The 21,766-nt window shown below is 38.3% G+C and overlaps 1 protein-coding gene across 2 annotated transcripts in view; it reads left to right on the forward strand.

Moving 5' to 3' along the window:
* Window positions 1-21,766, forward strand: part of top2b (DNA topoisomerase II beta) — a 136,280-nt gene that overhangs the window by 18,257 nt on the left and 96,257 nt on the right. For both annotated transcript variants that reach the window (XM_051935519.1, XM_028818156.2), the window contains exons 2-3: window positions 2,307-2,486; window positions 4,357-4,447. In XM_051935519.1, coding sequence (XP_051791479.1) covers window positions 2,307-2,486; window positions 4,357-4,447 — 271 coding nt within the window. The remainder of the gene's footprint in view (window positions 1-2,306; window positions 2,487-4,356; window positions 4,448-21,766) is intronic.

The raw sequence follows: 21,766 nt of genomic DNA on the forward strand, positions 1-21,766 counted from the left end.
TCAATATTGAAGACACCTGGTGCCACACTCTAATCAGCTAATTAACTCAAAACACCTGCAAAAGCCTTTAAATGGTCTCTCAGTCTAGTTCTGTAGGCTACACAATCATGGGGAAGACTGCTGACTTGACAGTTGTCCAAAAGATGACCATTGACACCTTGCACAAGGAGGGCAAGACACAAAAGGTCATTGCTAAAGAGGCTGGCTGTTCACAGAGCTCTGTGTCCAAGCACATTAATAGAGAGGCGAAGGGAAGGACAAGATGTGGTAGAAAAAAGTGTACAAGCAATAGGGATAACCGCACCCTGGAGAGGATTGTGAAACAAAACCCATTCAAAAATGTGGGGGAGATTCACAAAGAGTGGACTGCAGCTGGAGTCAGTGCTTCAGGAACCACCACGCACAGATGTAGGCAAGACATTCCTTGTGTCAAGCCACTCTTGAACAAGAGACAGCGTCAGAAGCGTCTTGCCTTTGGACTGCTGCTGAGTGGTCCAAAGTTATGTTCTCTGATGAAAGTAAAATTTGCATTTCCTTTGGAAATCAAGGTCCCAGAGTCTGGAGGAAGAGAGGAGAGGCACAGAATCCATGTTGCTTGAGGTCTAGTGTAAAGTATCCACAGTCAGTGATGGTTTGGGGTGCCATGTCATCTGCTGGTGTTGGTCCATTGTGTTTTCTGAGGTCCAAGGTCAACGCAGCTGTCTACCAGGAAGTTTTAGAGCACTTCATGCTTTTTGCTGCTGACGAACTTTATGGAGATGCAGATTTCATTTTCCAGCAGGACCTGGCACCTGCACACAGTGCCAAAGCTACCAGTACCTGGTTTAAGGACCATGGTATCCCTGTTCTTGATTGGCCAGCAAACTCACCTGACCTTAACCCCATAGAAAATCTATGGGGTATTGTGAAGAGGAAGATGCAATATGCCAGACCCAACAATTCAGAAGAGCTGAAGGCCACTATCAGAGCAACATGGGCTCTCATAACACCTGAGCAGTGCCACAGACTGATCGACTCCATACCACGCCGCATTGCTGCAGTAATCCAGGCCAAAGGAGCCCCAACTAAATACTGAGTGCTGTACATGCTCATACTTTTCATGTTCATACCTTTCAGTTGGCCAACATTTCTAAAAATCCTTTTTTTTGCATTGGTCTTAATTGATATTCTAATTTTCTGAGATACTGAATTTGGGACTTTCATTAGTTGTCAGTTATAATCATCAACATTAAAAGAAATAAACATTTGAAATACATCAGTCTGTGTGTAATGAATGAATCTAATATACAAGTTTCACTTTTTGAATGGAATTACTGAAATAAATCAACTTTGTCATGATATTCTAATTTTATGACCAGCACCTGTAGTCTATGAAGATTGGCCCAACAGTACCTACACACCCATACATACAGATTGAGATTTATATTGGATGACAAGTATGAGTTGTGTTAGTTACTATCATGACCACTGCACAAGTTTCTTATAGTATTTATTAATCATGCATGGTAATTATATTTACAGTATGTACACCATGTAAACACATGTAAAAGACTAATACACTGGGAGTTGGGAGTAAAATAAAATTTAAGATAACTATTTTAAAAATTGAAAAGTTAGCAAAAATAGAAAGTGTTAAAGCAATTGAACATTATAATGTTGCATTTTAGTTTTACAAGTTTTGTTTGGTCCTTAGTCTGAATGATTTTGTTTGTAACTTCATTGCCAGTATGTTTTTCTATGTAGTATTAATGTTATAACCTATTGGTCACTTAATTTGTATCCATTCATATGATATAAACTGGAAATATTGGAATCATGTTCCAAGTTTAAAATGATGTTGTAGTTGCATGCATTTTAATATTTTGTATAATACAGGATCCTTGTTAGCATGTTTAACTAAGGATCAAATAAACATGTAAATGATTCAGGTATGTTAGTTTCCTTTTTAGTTAACAATGCAAAATAATTGTTACTGTCAATTGTGCTATTTATGAGTGGAGTAGAATATGTTTCATGTAAATGTACCCTCTAATGAATTAATTTAAACTGAATATAATTCTTAAAAGTGAATTTCAAATTGTATTGCTAAACCAAATTGTGTACTTATTACATTAAATTCAGATTGCAGTGTAACATGCTGATGACTTGTGCAGGTCCTGAAGATATTTCATGTTACCATATACTGAGTAATGGATACTTTTAAATATTTCATTCATTAAGTGAAAAAAAAGTGTTATTTTCTAGATAGATGATGATAAATGTCATCATCTGATGTGTTTTAACAATGCCGTAAATGTGTCTAACAGACCCTCTTTGATAATGATAAGCATGCTGCCAAAAAGGAAACTTATACTGCGAATGATGGTGTCAAGAAGGATGCTTCCAAGAAGATGTCAGTGGAGCGAGTGTATCAAAAGAAAACGCAGCTGGAGCACATCTTACTCCGTCCAGATACTTACATCGGTTCTGTGGAACCACTAACCCAGGTGTGTTGATGATATTCTAATTTTTTCGCTTACTACAATATTCAGTTGACCTTTTGACCCCAATTCCCAATTGGTGTGTTGACTTATTACACTTTTTAATTGGTGAATTGTTGCAGTCACTACATTTCTTGTGCCTTCTCACCAGTTACTGAAAGTACATTAGTTGTTTGTTTAATTATTAAATGTTATGAAGTACTTTGGTAATAGGGGTGTTCCAATCAGGTTTTTTAAGGCCGATACCGATCACCGATTTCATGTTACTTGATCAGCCGATTCTGATTTTTTTTTTTTTCTTTGTTGCTTTAAAACTTTTTTACACTAATCTCCTGCATAACCAGACAAATAGAAGCGTTATGTGCTATATTAAAGTGGATTGTTATAATTAAACTATAGACCACATGTATTAACTGTTCATTTTTTGTTAACAAATTGAAATTCTTTAGACTTATTGTTCAGTGACCATAAAATACTAAAATAATACAGTATATTCATCAATACATACTTTAACTCATATGTACAAAAATATTTATTCATAATACATATGGAATAAACAAAAATACTTCTTATAATTACAAGCTGTAATATTTTTTTTATTTTTGTACAAAGCTTAATTAAAAACAATAGTTTTCACCATTTCTCTAACAACAACAAAAAATATTCTTACAAAATCAATTAATTGATATTGGCAATTAAATGCTGCTTACATGTAAATACTCATGCACTTATACATTTTAATCATTTTAAATCATTAATTGCACTACAGCTTTTTGCTGTTAAAATATACATTTATAATATTTATACAGGTTTTTTGTCTTCAGTGTATCAACTAGAAATTCAGAATTCTTGAAGTGTAATTATAAAATATGGATTACCATTTTAATTATGTAGTACTTGTTTCTTACCAAAACGTACGCTGTATGACACACAGCAACAAATAATAAAAACAGTACAATTCTTTATTAAAAAAGCCTATTGTTTGCTAAGCTGCAAATTCAAATTCGTCTTTATCTTTACTTTTTCCAATTAAAAGTGTAATTTTAAAACAAATACCACTTGAGTTTGGACAGCGTACTTGTTTAATGGACAAAATAAAGGTCTGAATTCTTTAAAGTAGCTTTTCTTGATGTTTGTCTAGTTGCACAGGACTTCTCCGATTACTTTTTTTTTCCAGTTTATTACTCAACTTTCTTTAAAGGCAAATTATACCAGTCACCTCTCGTTCACATATTAAAAACAAGCTTCCACTTGCTGCTGTTTGTTTACACTGCAGGAAGTTTGCTGCAAAAGAAAAAAAAAAAGACACCGTAAAGCTTAGAAAGCAGAGGCTGAAAATACTGTTTTTTGTGATCTGCTTTTTTTTAGTGAAAATCGTCTGATTTCATTCGGTGGCCAATAGATCAGAGCATCCCCATTTGGTAATAATGGATTTTTTCTAAATGTTTGTTGGTATCGCATCAATATTTAGGTGAATGACACATCAAACTTAATACATACGCTCCATTTCTATTAAGTACTTTTCAGTATTTTTGGACCATTGCGATCTATATTGCATTCAATTTATTTTTATTAATTTGAATAGAAAGGTATCCAGGTTGTTTTTATTATATAAAAATATATTTTCTATAAGTGTATTCTATTTTACTGGAAGTTTTGAGCCATGTTAAGTTAACAAAATGTTGAAACCTGGTTAAATGTTCTAGTATAGTTTCTAAATGTTATATGATAAAGATTTCAATTTCTTGCGTTGTTTATTGTGCATATTAGTTTAGTGTTAGTTTTCCACATATTGATCTACTTTAAAAAGTAAACATTGTGTGTCTTTAAGAAATTTGGAGATAGCCTTCTCAAATCCCTATAACTTTTTTTTCAGCAAATGTGGGTTTTTGATGAAGATGTCGGTATGAATTTAAGAGAGATTACATACGTTCCAGGATTGTACAAGATCTTTGATGAAATACTTGGTAAGAATTTTTTGTTGCAGTGTTTTAATTACACATCAAAATAAATCAAAGAACTAATCCTGTAAATGGCCACAATTGTCATTGTTAACATTAGTGTGTTTGGATAACTGTTTTAAGGTTCTTATGAAATATGTTTTTTGCTATAGGTTGCTATGTGGTGCAGTACACATGGGGGAGAAAACAAAAAGTAAAACTCAAGGCCTCCACTTGCCTTCTAAAGACCCTTTGTTGGGTTGGCTGTTGGAAATTGGCCCAATTTCAGTGTTTCTGTCTGGCAATGGACTAATGTCTGTCCAAGATTAGTTGCTGTTTTTTCTCCTCAGATTTTGCTGTGCCAGAGGTGGACAAATTAGTAGTTTGGCCGCCTTGGACTACTAGTTTTTAACTCCAGACAACCAAACTATAAATTTGTAAAGCCTAGTTGATTACCAGATGTTTCAGGTCTTGGTCCATGCAGTATTTTTTAAATCACAAACAGTATGTAAAAACAAAAGACCCAATGTATTCTCTTAACTTTGGTGTCACATTTAAAGACAGCTACTGACAGCTGCTTTTGACACAATAGACCATAACATCCTTCTTCACCGCCTGCAATACACTATTGGACTCTCAGGAATTGTTCTAAATTGGTTTACATCATACCTGACTGGCAGAACTGAGCATGTCGCCCTTGGCAGCGCAAAGTCCCACACCCACAACGTCGCCTGTGGTGTTCCACAGGGCTCTGTGCTGGGCCCTATCCTTTTTACTATCTACATGCTCCCCCTTGGAACTGTCATTGGCAGACATGGTTTATCGTTCCATTGCTATGCCGATGACACTCAGCTTTACCTCAGGACTACTCCCACCTCCTCTACTGCTCCTCTGCCAACATCTACATTGTCTACCTGCCTGGAGGAGATAGAGGCTTGGATGAGGCTCAATTTTCTTCAGTTGAACAGATCCAAAACAGAAGCCATCTTAGTTGGTACATCACATCATCTTCGCTCTTCTACCATCACCAGAATTACTTTCTCTGGCCAAAATATTCCTCTTTCCACATCTGTTACTAATTTGGGTGTTAGAATGGACTCCCAACTTACTTTTGACACCCACATCAAATATCTCTGTAAGTCATCTTTTTACCATCTCAAGAACATCGCCAAACTCCGCCCACTACTCACCCTGGCAGATGCAGAGAAGCTCGTCCATGCCTTTGTCTCTTCCAGGCTGGATTACTGTAATGCACTCCTCATTGGGATTCCTGGCAAGAGTATCCAGAGACTCCAGTATATTCAGAACAGCGCTGCCAGGATCCTGATGAGGGTGCGAAAGCATGATCACATCACCCCAATCCTGAAAACCCTTCACTGGCTCCCTGTTTCATTCAGAATAGAGTACAAGGTCTCCCTTCTTACCCATCAGTGCATTTATGGACATGCCCCTCTTTATCTACAGGAACTCTTTACCCCCCATAACTCCTTACGTTCCCTCCGCTCTGTACTCACTAACACTCTTCAAGTCCCCAGAACTAAGCTCAGCAGCATGGGTGACAGGGCGTTTTCATCGGTGGCGCCGAGGCTGTGGAATGCCCTCCCTGATTACCTGAGAGCCCCACAGTCGACTGAGGCCTTTAAGCGAAACCTAAAAACTCATCTTTTTAGAAAGTCATTTTGTTAAAGTATTTTATAGACTCTTCTGTTCTTTTTTTTATTTTATTATTCTATTTTTACTCTGTAGCACTTTGGGATTGCTAAAATATAAAGTGCAATATAAATAAAATTTATTATTATTATTATTATTATTACTTGCAGTGTACTAGACTGCTGTAACACCCATCTAAAGCTTGATTCTTTTAGAGGCCCCATGTATCCTAAACGGTTAATTGCATTCTCTTTTCATTTACCACTCTATAAATAAAGTAGTAATTAATTTATTCTTTGTTATGGATTTAAAAAAAAATCAAGGATAAATTGAACTGTTCCAGTACTGCTTCAATACCAGTTACAAGTGAAAGAAATCATAATTACAAGCAGCATTATGACAAACATAAATGGAATGCAACGTTTCAGATGCTAGAATAACTTTTTCAGTTTATTAACTATGCAGAATATTCCACAAAGCACTCATGATCGCCAGGATGGGACAGTGTCATAACCAAGTTAGGAAATGTACTATACCGTATGCAGAGAGCACCCAGAAACCACAGATAAAAGAGGTCCTTTGTTTACAGGAAAAACTATGATAGGAAATCTCAGAAAGCACAACTTGGAAGAAAAAATATACAATGATAGAGCAGGTAACTTTCAAATGACAGGCTTTACTGCCGCTGAGAAAATGACCAAAAATGTTCAAAGCTTGTTGATCATGTGTAATGGCTTGAATGTTCCAATAGTGTTCCTGCCACAAATTAAGTGTTCAGCCTTAGGAAATGGGCAGTTTTTAAAAATAAGATGGCTGTACTTCATTACAAACAGATTTTTTCCCTTTGCTGTCACAAAAAGCAATCTCAAAACGAAAAATAAGATGCTTACCATTAACCTATATTATCTCTAGGCTCCTAACTGGGTATATTGGAGGTTGTGAAAATTCTACTCACTATTAGCCCAAACACTGCACAGTGTAAAGATGCATTTTCAGTTATAAACCTCATCTTTACTGACATCTGGACCCACTTGATGGTCCAGTCCTGACATTTTAATGCAGGTGTATACATAGATTACTGGCTGTGTTTAACTAAGGGTGTATAACACTGTATAGGGCATATTGCACCTCAGAATGACCCTGAAAGACAAACTAACAATGTTTTTGTAAAGAAAAACTAATTGGCAGTATCTATAGACCACATAGCAACACAACAATCTTTTAAAAAGTCATCTATTTGCTAAAATATTCTCTTCCAAGATGTAGATTGTGTTTATCTGTCTACCAGATTTGCAAAGCTGGGAGGCCAACAGACTGCCACATCCATTTACAATTTGTCCCATCTGTAAAAGAAGTAAAAGCAAATTTTTGGATGTATTATTTCAGTGTGTTTAGAAAATTATGGTGTTCAAACCCTTTTTGCTTTTCAGATATATTTGAAATACTGTTGTGTAGGGCTGCAACTAATGATTATTTTGATAGTCGACTAATCGTTCAATTTCTTTTTTTTTTTTTTTTTGATTAATCACGATTATTTCATGCCTGACTATTTTGAAGGGTGCGACCTGTGGTTGCGCATCCTGGTCTGGGCTCCAGTGCATGTCTTACCTCATCTGCTCACGGCTGTCAACCTGTGAATGCCACCCTGATGTCTCTGCATTAACATGATTAAAATGAATAATAATCAAATTAAAATAACAACCAGTGAAACATATGAATTTGAAAATAATCAGATGTTTTTATATTAGTGTGACCATCACAATAAAAAAGAAATACATTAAATAATACAAACTAAAGTGCATGTAGTCTTTAAACAAAAGAAGTACATTTAACTTAACCAAAAAATACATTGTTAAAACAAACGTTTTTCATATTTTAGTAATAAATGACAAAATGTAGACATAAACTATATAATGTGTAAAGCCTGAAGTGCAAAGATCAAATAAACACTTTCACAGAAGGTTCAAGGATGATACAATAGCTTCTGTGACGCAGCGGTAGGAATTGCTGACTTATAATCAAGAGTCCCCGGTTCGATCCTGACTGTCTCGTATATTTACCGTTTTGAGTAGTGAGGTGCTCTTATTGTTAATATTATACAATAAACACATACATTTGATTTGCATATGTAACAGCCACTGTAAATGTATAGTACTTGTAAAAGTTACCTTTTTTTTTTTTCACTTTTATTCTCTGTAACGATCATGATACATACTACCGTCTTCCCAGGGATCTGACGCTGTTACTTTTTATCTGAAATTGGGAATAACTGTAGATGTTGTGTTTTGAGACAATTGAAGGAAATTCTCTGATTTGGATGGATAAAAGCTGACACACAAACGCTGGCGAATCTGCTCTACCTTATTCGTATCTCATTGTCACTTGATTTTTTTTAATTCAATTTTATTAAGTGTTCCTGCTTACGCTGAATTAGTATGCACCTTATGGCCCGTGATGTCAAAGCCACACTGACAAAAAAACAGAGACATAGGTATATATGATTATTTGGAATTATTCATTTTATGACCTTATAGTACAGTTCAGAAAACATTGTGGCACAGATGCAACATTATTCATATTCATTCGCGTACCTTCTTACGGTTGTAATCGGTGACCTCGTTTCCCCCCTCCCCCCTTCCACCCCCCACAACCTTGCCCAGTCTGCACAAGACATCAGGACATGCAGAGGAAAGAATGTTCCTTAGTAGGGTGAACCATGAACGCTCTTCTTTTCTCAGTGGACCCCAAACATGCCTTGCACAGTACATGTGCTTTGATCGCCGCTAGGTCAAGCTTGTTAAAGCACAAGCAATCGGCCACCTGTGTGCTTCTGCTAGTACTGTATAAGGTCACGCATTCTGGTGTCAGCGCGCAGCACGGGGGATAAAAAAGAGACAAATATATGTGACATTTTGAAGAAATCATTGTATGACCTGAATAGTACCAATCAGAAAACAACATCGCACTAATGTAATATTATTTGAAAACGAACAGATCGGGTGTAAATTTGTTACTTGTAAAAGTTAGTTTTTTTCACTTTTATTTTCTCAGTCTCGTTCATGCTCTCCCTCCCCTCCTGATATGACCCTAACTAACAGCGCCAGCATAAATTCTTAAGAGACTGCAGCATCACAGTCCCAGGATGCTTGCGTATCAGATGCTCATGCATTGCGGTGGTACTGCCGTGAAAAGAAAGCTCCTCTTTGCATAGTCTGCATTCAACTTTTTTTTTCTTTTTTGGTGAAGTGCTTCCACACTTTTAGAAAGTTTCTGTCTCAATTTTTTTTCCATCTCCTTCCCCCTCCTCTATCCGACTTGCCATCGCAACCACGTTTATATTCCTCTACATTCCTCAGACGTTCTTTCTTCATTGGTAGGACTCTGTGCAGTCTTGACAAACAATAACAAACGATACTGCCCCCATATGTTCATGTAGTGCATTGCGGTTACAAAAACCAATGAGGTTATTTGTGACTGGAGCCTCTATTGAAGGTTCTGTTTGACACGTCGACAATAAAAAAATCGATTACGTCGACTAATCATTGCAGCCCTACTGCTGTGTCAAAATAATGAGACAAACATAAAGCTTTTAAATGTTGATGGGATATAAGTTATAATTTTGCCAAAATGTTTAAATTGTAAACCTTTGATTTACTAGAAAAGTTTTTAAGACATACACTGAAACTCATTCTTCTTGTATGTACAGAACTCTATTCTCTAGTACAGTGGTCCCCAACCTTTTTGACAGCAAGGACCACTTTATTAGATGCAAATTTTTCCACAGACAGGTCGGGGGGGGAGGGGGTCAGTTTTATACACAATTTACATAACATTTCTATTAAGTTATTAAGCAGTTCACATACGTTTGCAACCCGAGATTTTTCTTCTTTTTTTGCATATAACAAAGACATATGCTTTGCATTTGCCATTCCTACAGATTGCACATCACAAACATTAACACTGCTCTTTTTTTCGTGTCTACCGTTTCTATAGGAGGGTGACAATGAGTTAAATTCCAATGGATGTTTTTCAAATGTTGACAAGCAATAAGCAAAAGGTATCACTGAAAACCACAGAAAACAAACAGCAAAAAAAAAAAACAGTACGAGGAAAGTTTGACGAAAGAGATTTTTTTTACAATGTTTCTGTTTGGGGATCGTTGTGCAAACGTGCACAACTGAGCTGTGACCACAGATCTAACTGCTCTGTGGATGATTCGTTCAAGCATTTCAACGTCACTTTGTTGTAATGAAAGCATCTGCTGTATGTACTTCGTAGTAACGTGATTTCTATAGACTCGTGTCATATGGGAAACTGTCGGGACCATAAAAATAACTTTGTTGTATAACTCTCACCTCGGTCTCTCTCCTCTCTCTGCGCCGCTGCAAAGCCCCTCCCGCCAAGCGTTCTGAAAAGTCTGGGTGAGTCTCCGTTGCCGGGAGTTCTCTCGCGGCCCGGCTGTCAGACGGCTGCGGCCCGGTAGTTGGCCGCGGACCGGGGGTTGGGGACCCCTGCTCTAGTATATCTTTTAAGTGTTTACACATGAAGGAAATTGTCTTAAAAAAGATATTCAATGGATATCAAAAAGTGTTCATATCAAGGTTATTATAGTTTTTGCTGTTTTATATTAGTTTTTATTTCTATATTTTTTCTGACCTTACTTGGAAATTCAGTTTAGTTTTAGTTTTCCTTCATCGTGTATTTTTAATAATAATAATACAGTAATCCCTCCTCCATCGCGGGGGTTGCGTTCCAGATCCACCCGCGAAATAAGAAAATCCGCGAAGTAGAAACCATATGTTTATATGGTTATTTTTATATTGTCATGCTTGGGTCACAGATTTGCGCAGAAACACAGGAGGTTGTAGAGAGACAGGAACGTTATTCAAACACTGCAAACAAACATTTGTCTCTTTTTCAAAAGTTTAAACTGTGCTCCATGACAAGACAGAGATGACAGTTCTGTCTCACAATTAAAAGAATGCAAACATATCTTCCTCTTCAAAGGAGTGCGTGTCAGGAGCACAGAATGTCACATAGATAGAGAAAACAATCTCTAGCAAACAAATCAATGGTGCTGTTTGACTTTTAAGTATGCGAAGCACCACGGCACAAAGCTGTTGAAGGCGGCAGCTCACACCCCCTCCGTCAGGAGCAGGGAGAGAGAGAGAGACAGAGAAAAACAAACATGCAAAAATCAATACGTGCCCTTCGAGCTTTTAAGTATGCGAAGCACTTTGCAGCATGTCGCTTCACTAAGCAGCTGCACAGAAGGTAGCAACGTGAAGATAATATTTCGGCATTTTTAGACGAGCATCCGTATCGTCTAGGTGTGCGAACAGCCCCCCTGCTCACACCCCCTATGTCAGGATCAGAGAAAGCGCAAGAGAGAGAATGAGAAAAGTAAGCTGGGTAGCTTCTCAGCCATCTGCCAATAGCGTCCCTTGTATGAAATCAACTAGGCAAACCAACTGAGGAAGCATGTACCAGAAATTAAAAGACCCATTGTTCTCAGAAATCCGCGAACCAGCAAAAAATCCGCGATATATATATATATATATATATATAAATATGCTTACATATAAAATCCGAGATAGAGTGAAGCCGCGAAAGGCGAAGCGCAATATAGCGAGGGATCACTGTAATAATAATAATTCATTACATTTATATAGTGCTTTTCTCGGTACTCAAAGCGCTATCCACACAGGGAGGAACCGGGAAGCGAACCCACAATCTTCCACAGTCTCCTTACTGCAATTAGTTTTAGTTTAGTTTTTATTTCACAAAGACATTTCTATTTTATTTTTATATATATTAGTTTCAGTTTTATTTTAGTAATTATGGCATGGAGCGCCTACAGAGTTAGTTTTGTGTGTCAGTCCAACAGAACTGTACACTTAACAGATTTGGATATGAGTTTAATGTTATTGGAAGCTTACTACACTGCCTGGTTTACTATCTGGTTTTGTTTTCGTCAGATAAAAACAAGCATAATCAAAACTATTTTACACAGTTTTATAATTTTTTAAAATATTTTCTCATGAAAATCGCAGGGGCTTAGGAAGAACAGGGCTGTTAGACTTGAATGAGTGTGCAGACCCCACCTAGCTGTATTGAGGGAAACAAAGAATAACAAGCATGTAGTGTCAAGGTTAGGGGCAGTGAGTCTTGAATAGACCAGCATAAAAGACTGTAAACCCATAATGAGCAGAGCAAGAGCAGGTAATAGGAGTACGGACAGGCATAAAACAACAGAGACAGCATCTGAGATTAAGAACAACATATACAGTACATTATCTATACCTGTTTATCCAGAGTAGGATTGCAGGAAATCTGGAGCTTACCACAGCAGGTTTGGATGCAAGGATGGGAAAAACCCTGGTATGCAATATGTATGATAAGGCTGATGTTAAAAACAAAAAGAATACATTTCAACTATCTATTTTGAGAGAGAGAGAAAAACATTGAAAAAAGGGAGACAAATATTTTAAAATATAATTCTGCTAATGGATTACTTTCACAATATCAGGTATTTTGAGTTGTGAATATGAACTAAAAAAGATAAATTAATAAATATGGAATATGTCCTGCGGTGGGTTGGCACCCTGCCCGGGATTGGTTCCTGCCTTGTGCCCTGTGTTGGCTGGGATTGGCTCCAGCAGACCCCCGTGACCCTGTGTTCGGATTCAACAGGTTGGAAAATGGATGGATAAATATGGAATAAATACAAAAACCCATTAGTATGTTTAGTTTTTCATCACTTGTCAGACTCTTTGTATCGCTTCGTTGTTAAATGATGTTTTTAAAGCAAAAGTGATTGGTCAGCAACAATATACTGATCTTGTATGATGACCTAGTCAGTCTCTCGATCAGTTCCATTTTATTTTCAAGAACCGGGCGTGCTATCCCCTTGACTTTCTTGTATACTCAGACTAGGGGGCTCCGCCCCCTGCTCGCTTCGCTCGCCAACCCCTGGCGTTGGGACATGACAAAGAGTGAGATGTATGAATTAGATATAGAATAGTGTGCAGCTTTGGATGATGCGCATAGAAATAACAAATAAAGTATCAAGAAGCGGAAAGCAAATGTCTATGCGTTGGAATGTATGTGTGTTGTTTTCATCAGGACGTAAATGTAGAACAATATCTCTGTGAAATGGAGGCTCACCATCTTTACTTTGAAAGACAATTGCCACTTTATTAACGACGGGCAGATTGTATCGTCTTGGATCTTGTTCTTTGTCCTTTATCAAGACTAAAGCAATTGTAGTTGCCGCTATACCTTCTGCATTTGCTTTTGTATTTGCCTCCTTTTCAACTTCATGTAGCATTTTTATAGACTTCGCTAATGGGTGATTGTTTATGACATGAGTGACGTTTCTCATTATAAGCTCTGTGCATTGATTGTTTTCAGGAAGGTTCATGCGTTGATAGATTGCCTCAAGCAAAAGAACTATTGTAGGATCTAATGCAGTTCATAAAGTTTTTACTTTCAGGCACATCGTTAGTTAGAAGCTTCTTTAGATATTCAGGATATGAATGTAAAGGAGGCAGTCTAATGTGACCTTTTTGACAACAACGTGTAAATTCATTACTTGTATTGCCAGTTGTTTCTTCTGTGAAGTTAAGTGAATGACAATGATTGCAAATGACATTCATTAATCCCAATGAATTTTCCTCAATAGTGGATTCCTTATTGAAGGCGTTTTCAGCCATTTTGCGTAAGCGTTTAACAGGTGTGTGGCGTTGATGTCCGCGACGGGTATGTTTCGCTTTTTGCGTTTGATTGCCTTTTTGTTGCATGTCCATTATTTGTGACGCGCTATTTTTTTCTTTTTTTTTATTCGCCTCCGCTTTGCGCAAAGTCCGTTTCAGTCTACGCCGTGCATTGTTTGTATCGAGCCTTGTCCGTTTTTGTATGTCGGTCATTTGAGCTTGGTGCTTTTCGCGTCTTGCTTTTTTTTTTCTGTCAGTTCATTTGCGCGTTGTTCACATCTCCGTTCATTTGTTCTGTCTCTTCGCTCCCTTTTTTGTATGTCTGATACGCGAGCTCTTTCGGTTTGAAATCGTGCTTCTTTCGATGCAGCACTTTGACACGCGCGCTGAATGCGTCAACGTTCATTGTGTCTGTCCATTTGGGCACGTCTCTGTAACGGTGTCACTTGTGCTTTGCGTTTTTTGATCCGAGACATTTTTAAGCGCGCTTTATGCGCCGCCGTCTATTTTCTTGTTTCTTTCGTGTTCGTGTGTTTGTTCCCGTTATCCTTTCCGAATCGTTTTGTACCCGTGACCGTGTATTCATGACTTGTTTCTTTCTTAGCCTGCGAAATATGGATAAGTAATAAGGAGGATCGCACTCACTGTTAATATGTATCCTTTTCTGCAGTTGAACGGTTAATAGTGCTTTATTGAAAGGACATCCACCTATGCTGACACCTATGCTGCCTAGTGTGAAGGTGTTGATGTTCACTTTAGAATATGTGGCTTTGGGTGTCACTTCTTATGGATGTGTGGGGGGGATTGTTGTTGCGCGAGCGTCTTCTTTCTTTTTGTGTTCCTGTGTCTTGTTTGAATCCCCCTCTTTGTGTGTGTCCCGTCCCTTGCTTGTAGGGTCTGTGGGGCGGTTTTGTGTTCTTTTTTTTTTGTCTTCCATGGGCTTGTTGAATCCCCCTCTTGGTGTGTGTCCCGTCCCGTGCCTGTAGGGTGGGGGGGGGGGTGGGGGGGGTGTGGTTGTGCCTTGCTGTTGTGCGCTCGTCTGTTCTTTTTTTTTGGTGTGTTTAGTTTCGTGTGCAATGTGTTTCGTGCTTTGCCCGCGTTTGACTACTTTTTTATGTGCCTTTTCCTTTTTTTGGTGCTTGTTGCGCCACATTTCTGTGACTCCTTTTTGTATGTGCTCACTCCTGTTTTCTGTGGTCTTGTCCGCCTCTCGCGGCCCCTCATCCGCCTTTGTCGCCCTCTTTTGTCCGCCTTTCTCCGACTCTCGCGGACTCTTTTTGCGCCTGTGCCTCTCGCGGACCCTCATCCGCCTCTCTCGCCCTCTTTTGTCCGCCTTTCTCCTCATCCGCCTCTCTCGCCCTCTTTTGTCCGCCTTTCTCGGCTCCTCAGCCGACTCTCGCGGACTCTTTTTGCGCCTGCGCAGTACGTCTTTTTGCAGCTACGGCCCATTGCCGGATGTGCCTGCGTCCATCATCCGGTTTAGCATTCTCGGTTAGTAATATGGATATGGGGATGGATATTTGAGGAGTAATCCACAAGACAATGATTATATTTTTATATTATGTACATTAAGGAACCATCAACAACAAATCAAATGAATAATATATTGAAAAATTATTATAAAAGTAAAGTTGAATAAATCTGACTCTGCAGCTGTATAAAAAAAAAAAATAAATAAAAATAAAAAAAATAAAAATCAAGTATGTGTTAGGTAAAGTACCACTTCCGGGTGATGGATTTGGCCCAAAAGTTAATACAGATCTATAATTGTGATGTAACAGCCACATGCCGAATTTCATCCATCTATCTAGTTGCGTACACACACAATTCCAAAAAACAGTTGAACACTGGTTAGTCTATAACATCAAGATTCATCAAAATATCGAGGTCGAATTTTTTCATGATTACTATACTTTCTCTATACTTCGTATATGAGAAAGTAAAAATGATTTCTCCTGTGCGAAGTGGCAGGTGAATTGCTGTCAACAAAAAGCAGACATCTGAGAAATAAACTGAAACATTACTCACTCGTGATTTTTCTGTCCATATGGTAAATGTTTTGTTGACCAGCACATTCTGATTTCAGCTGTTTGAATTATATCTTGATATACAACAAGCACAAAGAAAGGCGGCAATTCACTTTTTTTCTCACGCTTTTCTCACCTGCACTCAGCTTGCTCTGTCACCGCAAATGCTGTGTGAACAGCCACCCTCCATCACCAGCCGCCGTTCACTGGATGAATATATGCGGGCGGCTCGTGGTGGATGTCTTTCTGTTTTAGAGTTAAAACTTACAAGGGTTAAAGACTAACGGCAAGAATATTCATTCAAAAACGAAAACTAAAAATATTTTAGTAAATTATTTTATTTTAGTTTGTCTTTCCAGCTACTTTAATAGTTTCGTTTAGTTTTAGTTTTTCGTTTCGGTTTTGTTAATTATTGTATTTCAGTTTATGAACATTTTTTTTAATAAAAATTTGTTTTGATTTTAGTTTTCGTTAACTATAATAACCTTGGTTGACAACATTATTTTAGCATTTGTGGAAAGTTGAAATTTAGACAAATACTAGTTTCCTTTTGAAAGAAACGTTTATGAAATATTGTAAGCAATGATATTTAAATAAAAAATGGATATACAGTAATCCCTCCTCCATCGCGGGGGTTGCGTTCCAGAGCAATCCGCGAAGTAGAAACCATACGTTTATATGGTTATTTTTATATATTTTAAGTCCTTATAAACTCTCCCACATGGTTTATGAATATTCCCCGTACAGTTATACAGCATAAACCCTTTATATTCTCTTAGTTATTAGGTAAGATTCGTTGAAATTATGTATGTAAACACAGTTTATATACTACTCACAAACATACGTATCGTATATCATTGAGGAGTTTTATTTAATACGTAATACAGTTTTAAACATATTGTAATTGAGTAGGTAATATAAAAATACGTGAAAAATCTAACATGTAAATGCTGTACATAAAACCAAAATGTTATTTTAAAGATACTGTAGAGCGTCTCCGATATCACATTTGTTACAGCCATTACGATAGACAGGCCACCGGCAATAAATACCAACAATGCAAGAAAAAAATTGTATAAAATGTGTGCAGTTACAATAAACGTACATACATGTACTAAGTACGTAGAAAAATAGTTTTGGGTACTCACCAACTTGTCAGATAACGATGACATTTACTGCACTGTCACAGCTGTTCTAAAGGAGCCTCTTCAGGCGACTGTGTAGCACCGCCGTCGTCTTCATCCACTGAAGGCGTACTAGGCAGTGTTTTGCGTGTAAGGAACATCGTGATGGGCAGTTGCTGGCGCTGCTTTTTCATTTGTGTAAAGAGGTTCCTATACACTTCCGTGGCGCCGTCAAGAGCATTTTTAAATTGCAAAGAACGAATCATTTGCGGGTCCCATTCTTCAACTGATGTCTGGAGATCTTTTGCCATTCGTAGAATGGTCGCGAGACGCTCGAGAGTTAGCACAGCACCCAGGAGCTTAACCGTGTGCTCTGATTGGGTAGCTTCTCAGCCATCCGCCAACAGCGTCCCTTGTTTGAATTCAAATGGGCAAATCAACTGAGGAAGCACACGTACTGTAGACCGCAGACATCCGCGAAGCAGTGAAAAATCCGCGATATATATTCACATATGCTTACATTTAAAATCCGCGAAAGACGAAGCGCGATATAGCGAGGGATCACTGTACCAATGTCACTGATTTCTGTAGAAATTCTCCATCATGTTAAATCTGTCACAGATTCTCCTCTTAACCCCCTTCTCTTTCAATGCCAAGATATCAGTAGATATCAATAGATTATTTTTGGTTTGATATACTATATTAATACCTAAGGGGAAATTGTCTTTTCATGTGACCTTTACAGTAGGATTACTGCCTTCCACTACACCTCACCAAATACTTGCATCATAATTTGTGTTGGTAGTTCAGCTTTTGATAGAACTGTTCTTGGCCATCTTCATAGTAGATACTTGACTGTAACTATGAAGGCTGTGAAAGTTCTATTTTGTATTTACCCTAGGTTCTTGTCTATAAGCCGGACTCGTGGATAGGCCGGAGACCAAAAATCATACGAATTTTTAAAATAAAATCGTATCATAGATAAGCCGGACTCATGGATAAGCCGAACGTACTATAACCTATAACTAATAGAATGGAGGGAGGTCAGTGGTCTCACTCGCACCCATTTAATTTCTTTAAGTGGGGAGAGAGTGTGAGATATTGGCGTCTCTCTCACTCCCTGCATGGCGCGGTTAATTGGAGCGGCCGGAGCGCGTTCTTTCTGCTCTGGGCGTCAACACGCGCGTGTAGCGGTCATTTAAATTGTGATTTTGTTAAATTTGTTAAAATGGATAATGTAAGGAAGACTCGAAAATCTTATCCCAATCATCGAAAACTTGAAGCGGTGAGCTATGCCGAAAAGTATGGCAATGCGGTGGCAGCTAAAGAGTTCAGAACAGACGAGTCAAACATCCGGCGATGGAAAAAACAAAAGCCTGTTATAAAAGCAATGCATCCGAAGAAGCGCTGCCGTCGGTCCCGAAAAGAGTTTTGGCCGGAATTGGAGTCACAATTGAAGACATGGATTATCTCCAGACGCAATGAAAATAGAAGAGTGTCGACCACTGGAATTCGTTTGAAAGCGAAAGAATTGGCAAAACATTTCAAAATCAATGACTTCAAAGGCAGCAAATGTTGGTGTTTTCTGTTCATGAAAAGACACAACTTATCTGTAAGAGCCATTACATCTATTGGACAGAAGTTACCACAGGATTGGGAAGAGAAAATTGCTGTCTTTGGGGTTTTTGTCAAAAATGCGATCAATGGAGTCAATTTCGAACACATCGGGAATATGTATGAGGTCTCCATCAGTTTCGATATGCCCAGTGGTTTCACAGTTGAGACAAAGGGATCAACTGATGTCAGAATCACTACCACTGGCAATGAAAAGTGCAATTTTACTGTTGTCTTGTGTGGTACAGCCGATGGTGGAAAATGCAAACCTTTAGTGATTTTCAAACGAAAAACTATTCCTAAAGATGTCTTCCCTAAAGAAGGAGTTGTCACAGCAAATGAAAAGGGATGGGTTGACGCGAATATGGTCAGCTATTGGTTAGAAAACATTTGGTGTAAACGCAAGAATTCATTTTTTTGCCAGAAATCAGTTTTAATATACGATTCGGCTCGACCTCACATCACAGAAGAAGTCAAAGAAAAGGTGAAAAAGTATTCACAATTGGCTGTTATTCCTGGAGGACTGACATCTAAATTACAGCCACTGGATCTAAGCGTTAATAAATCTTTTAAAATCAAAATGCGTGAGAAATGGGAGGACTGGATGGTCAATGGTTACCATTCATTCACTAAGTCTGGATCAATGAAAAGGGCCTCTTATGCTGAAGTGTGTCAATGGATCGACGAATGTTGGAGTGAAGTAACCGCGGATTGCATTAAAAATGGATTTAAAGCCGCGAATATCCAACCGAAGTGCTAACAACTGTGATATCTCGTGCCACTGATAGTGAAGAAGAATCTGAAGTAGAATCCGATGATCAAATCGAATCTGAAATTCCAGAATCTTTTAACGAGCTGTTTGATCTCTTTAATACTGAATCTGATGAAGAATTTGATGGCTTTGATTTAATAAAAATTAATTTTTAAAAATGTATAACTGTTTTTAATAAATTGATTTTGTGTACGCGCTTCGCCTTTTGCGGATTTTATATGTAAGCATATTTAAATATATATCGCGGATTTTTGCGGACAATGGGTCTTTTAATTTCTGGTACATGCTTCCTCAGTTGGTTTGCCCAGTTGATTTCATACAAGGGACGCTATTGGCAGATGGCTGAGAAGCTAGATTGCTTACTTTTCTCTCTCTGTTGCGCTGCCTATCTGTGATCCTGACGTATGGGGATTGAGCAGGGGGTCTCTCTCTCTCTCTCTCTCTCTCTCTCTCTCTCTCTCTCTCTCTCTCTCTCTCTCTCTCTCTCTCTCTCTCTCTCTCTCTCTCTCTCTCTCTCTCTCTCTCTCTCTCTCTCTCTCTCTCTCTCTCTCTCTCTCTCTCTCTCTCTCTCTCTCTCTCTCTCTCTCTCTCTCTCTCTCTCTCTCTCTCTCCTCTGACGGAGGGGGTGTGAGCTGCCGCCTTCAACAGCTTTGTGCCGCGGTGCTTTGCATACTTAGAAGCCAAACAGCACCATTGATTTGTTTGCTACAGATTGTTTTCTCTATCAATGTCACATTCTGTGCTCCTGACACGCACTCCTTTTGAAGAGGAAGATATGTTTGCATTCTTTTAATCGTGAGACAGAACTGTCATCTCTGTCTTGTCATGGAGCACAGTTTAAACTTTTGAAAAAGAGACAAATGTTTGTTTGCAGTGTTTGAATAACGTTCCTGTCTCTCTACAACCTCCTGTGTTTCTGCGCAAATCTGTGACCCAAGCATGACAATATAAAAATAACCATATAAACATATGGTTTCTACTTCGCGGATTTTCTTATTTCGCGGGTGGCTCTGGAACGCAACCCCTGCGATGGACGAGGGATTACTGTATAAGCCGGACTTATGTATAAGCCGATATTCTATTTTTTCATTTTCACAACTTTTTTCCTTAGATAAGCCGCGGCTTATAGACAAGAACTTAGGGTACTTTAAAGATGCAATAGCTTGTTATTGAACCAAAGGCTGGTGTTTTAATTTGGAGGGAAAGATGCTTATTACAAATGTTTCATCCTTCCTGACAACTTAATAAATGGCCCTTGACATCTTTTCTCTTAATAAAATACCACTTCAGATGCCATCTTAGGATAGCATTATGCTAAATTATTCAAAATTCCCGTCCCCAGTTATAGCTGTTACACAAAGCTGTAAAGATGAAGTCTGATGCTGTGCTGTAGATGTGTTTATACTATAACATGTGCATGTATTACAGTCAAGTCACTCAAAATAGTAATCCATTTGAAAATTCTTTAAGTTGGTATTCTCACTTTTGCAGATTATAGGCAGAAATGTGGGTAATGCATAATCTAAATTTGACTGTAATTTGGTAGCTGTCTCAGAAAATGAAATGTGAAGCTACTACTTGCTTGATACATACAGTGCATCCGGAAAATATTCACAACGCATCACTTTTTCCACATTTTGTTATGTTTCAGCCTTATTCCAAAATGGATTAAATTCATTTTTTCCCTCAGAATTCTACACACAACACCCCATAGTGACAACGTGAAAAAAGTTTTACTTGAGGTTTTTGCAAATTTTATTAAAAATAAAAAAATTGAGAAACACATGTACATAAGTATTCGTCCATTATAGGAGATGGACGTCTGAAGCAGAGCTCCACTAGCAGCGGCTTTATTTTCTCACGTATTTCATATTATTTAGAGGTATCCTGTATTTAATCCGACCAAGGAACTTCCACTACAATATACAAGCACGAGTAACAAGAAGAAATTTCAGAACCGGAAAAGAAACTTAAAGCTGCATCAAAGTCTGGACAGATATCCGGCCCGAGTGCAAGGTATGGCCTCTCAGAGACTGACCTGGAACAGGCAGACGAATGCGCAGATTTCCTTGGACCCCGCTCCATTATATCGAGTGAAAATGGGAGCGAAGGTGCAAGTGATACAGATCACGATGGATTGCCGATTTCTGAGGATCATTCGAGACTAGAAAAGGCCCTGCAGGATGTGCTCTCATCTACTCATTGTGAGCCCGCAGCACCTGCTGTAACAGGAGCTGGATTTCCACTCGCAGAGCATGAAATCCGAAACGAACTGTCCGAAATGAAAACTGAAATGAAAGGCTACGGCCTTAAATGAGCTTAAGAAGGATAACAAAGACCGGGAAATGCGTCTATTTCAACGTTTTGATGTGAACTTTAAAGGCATGTTGGAGAAATTAGAGGAACACATCGAAGAAAATAGATCCAAACTGAAAATGTTTGCC

This window comes from Erpetoichthys calabaricus, chromosome 13, assembly GCF_900747795.2.
Source record: "Erpetoichthys calabaricus chromosome 13, fErpCal1.3, whole genome shotgun sequence".
NCBI classification, from domain to species: Eukaryota; Metazoa; Chordata; class Cladistia; order Polypteriformes; family Polypteridae; genus Erpetoichthys; species Erpetoichthys calabaricus.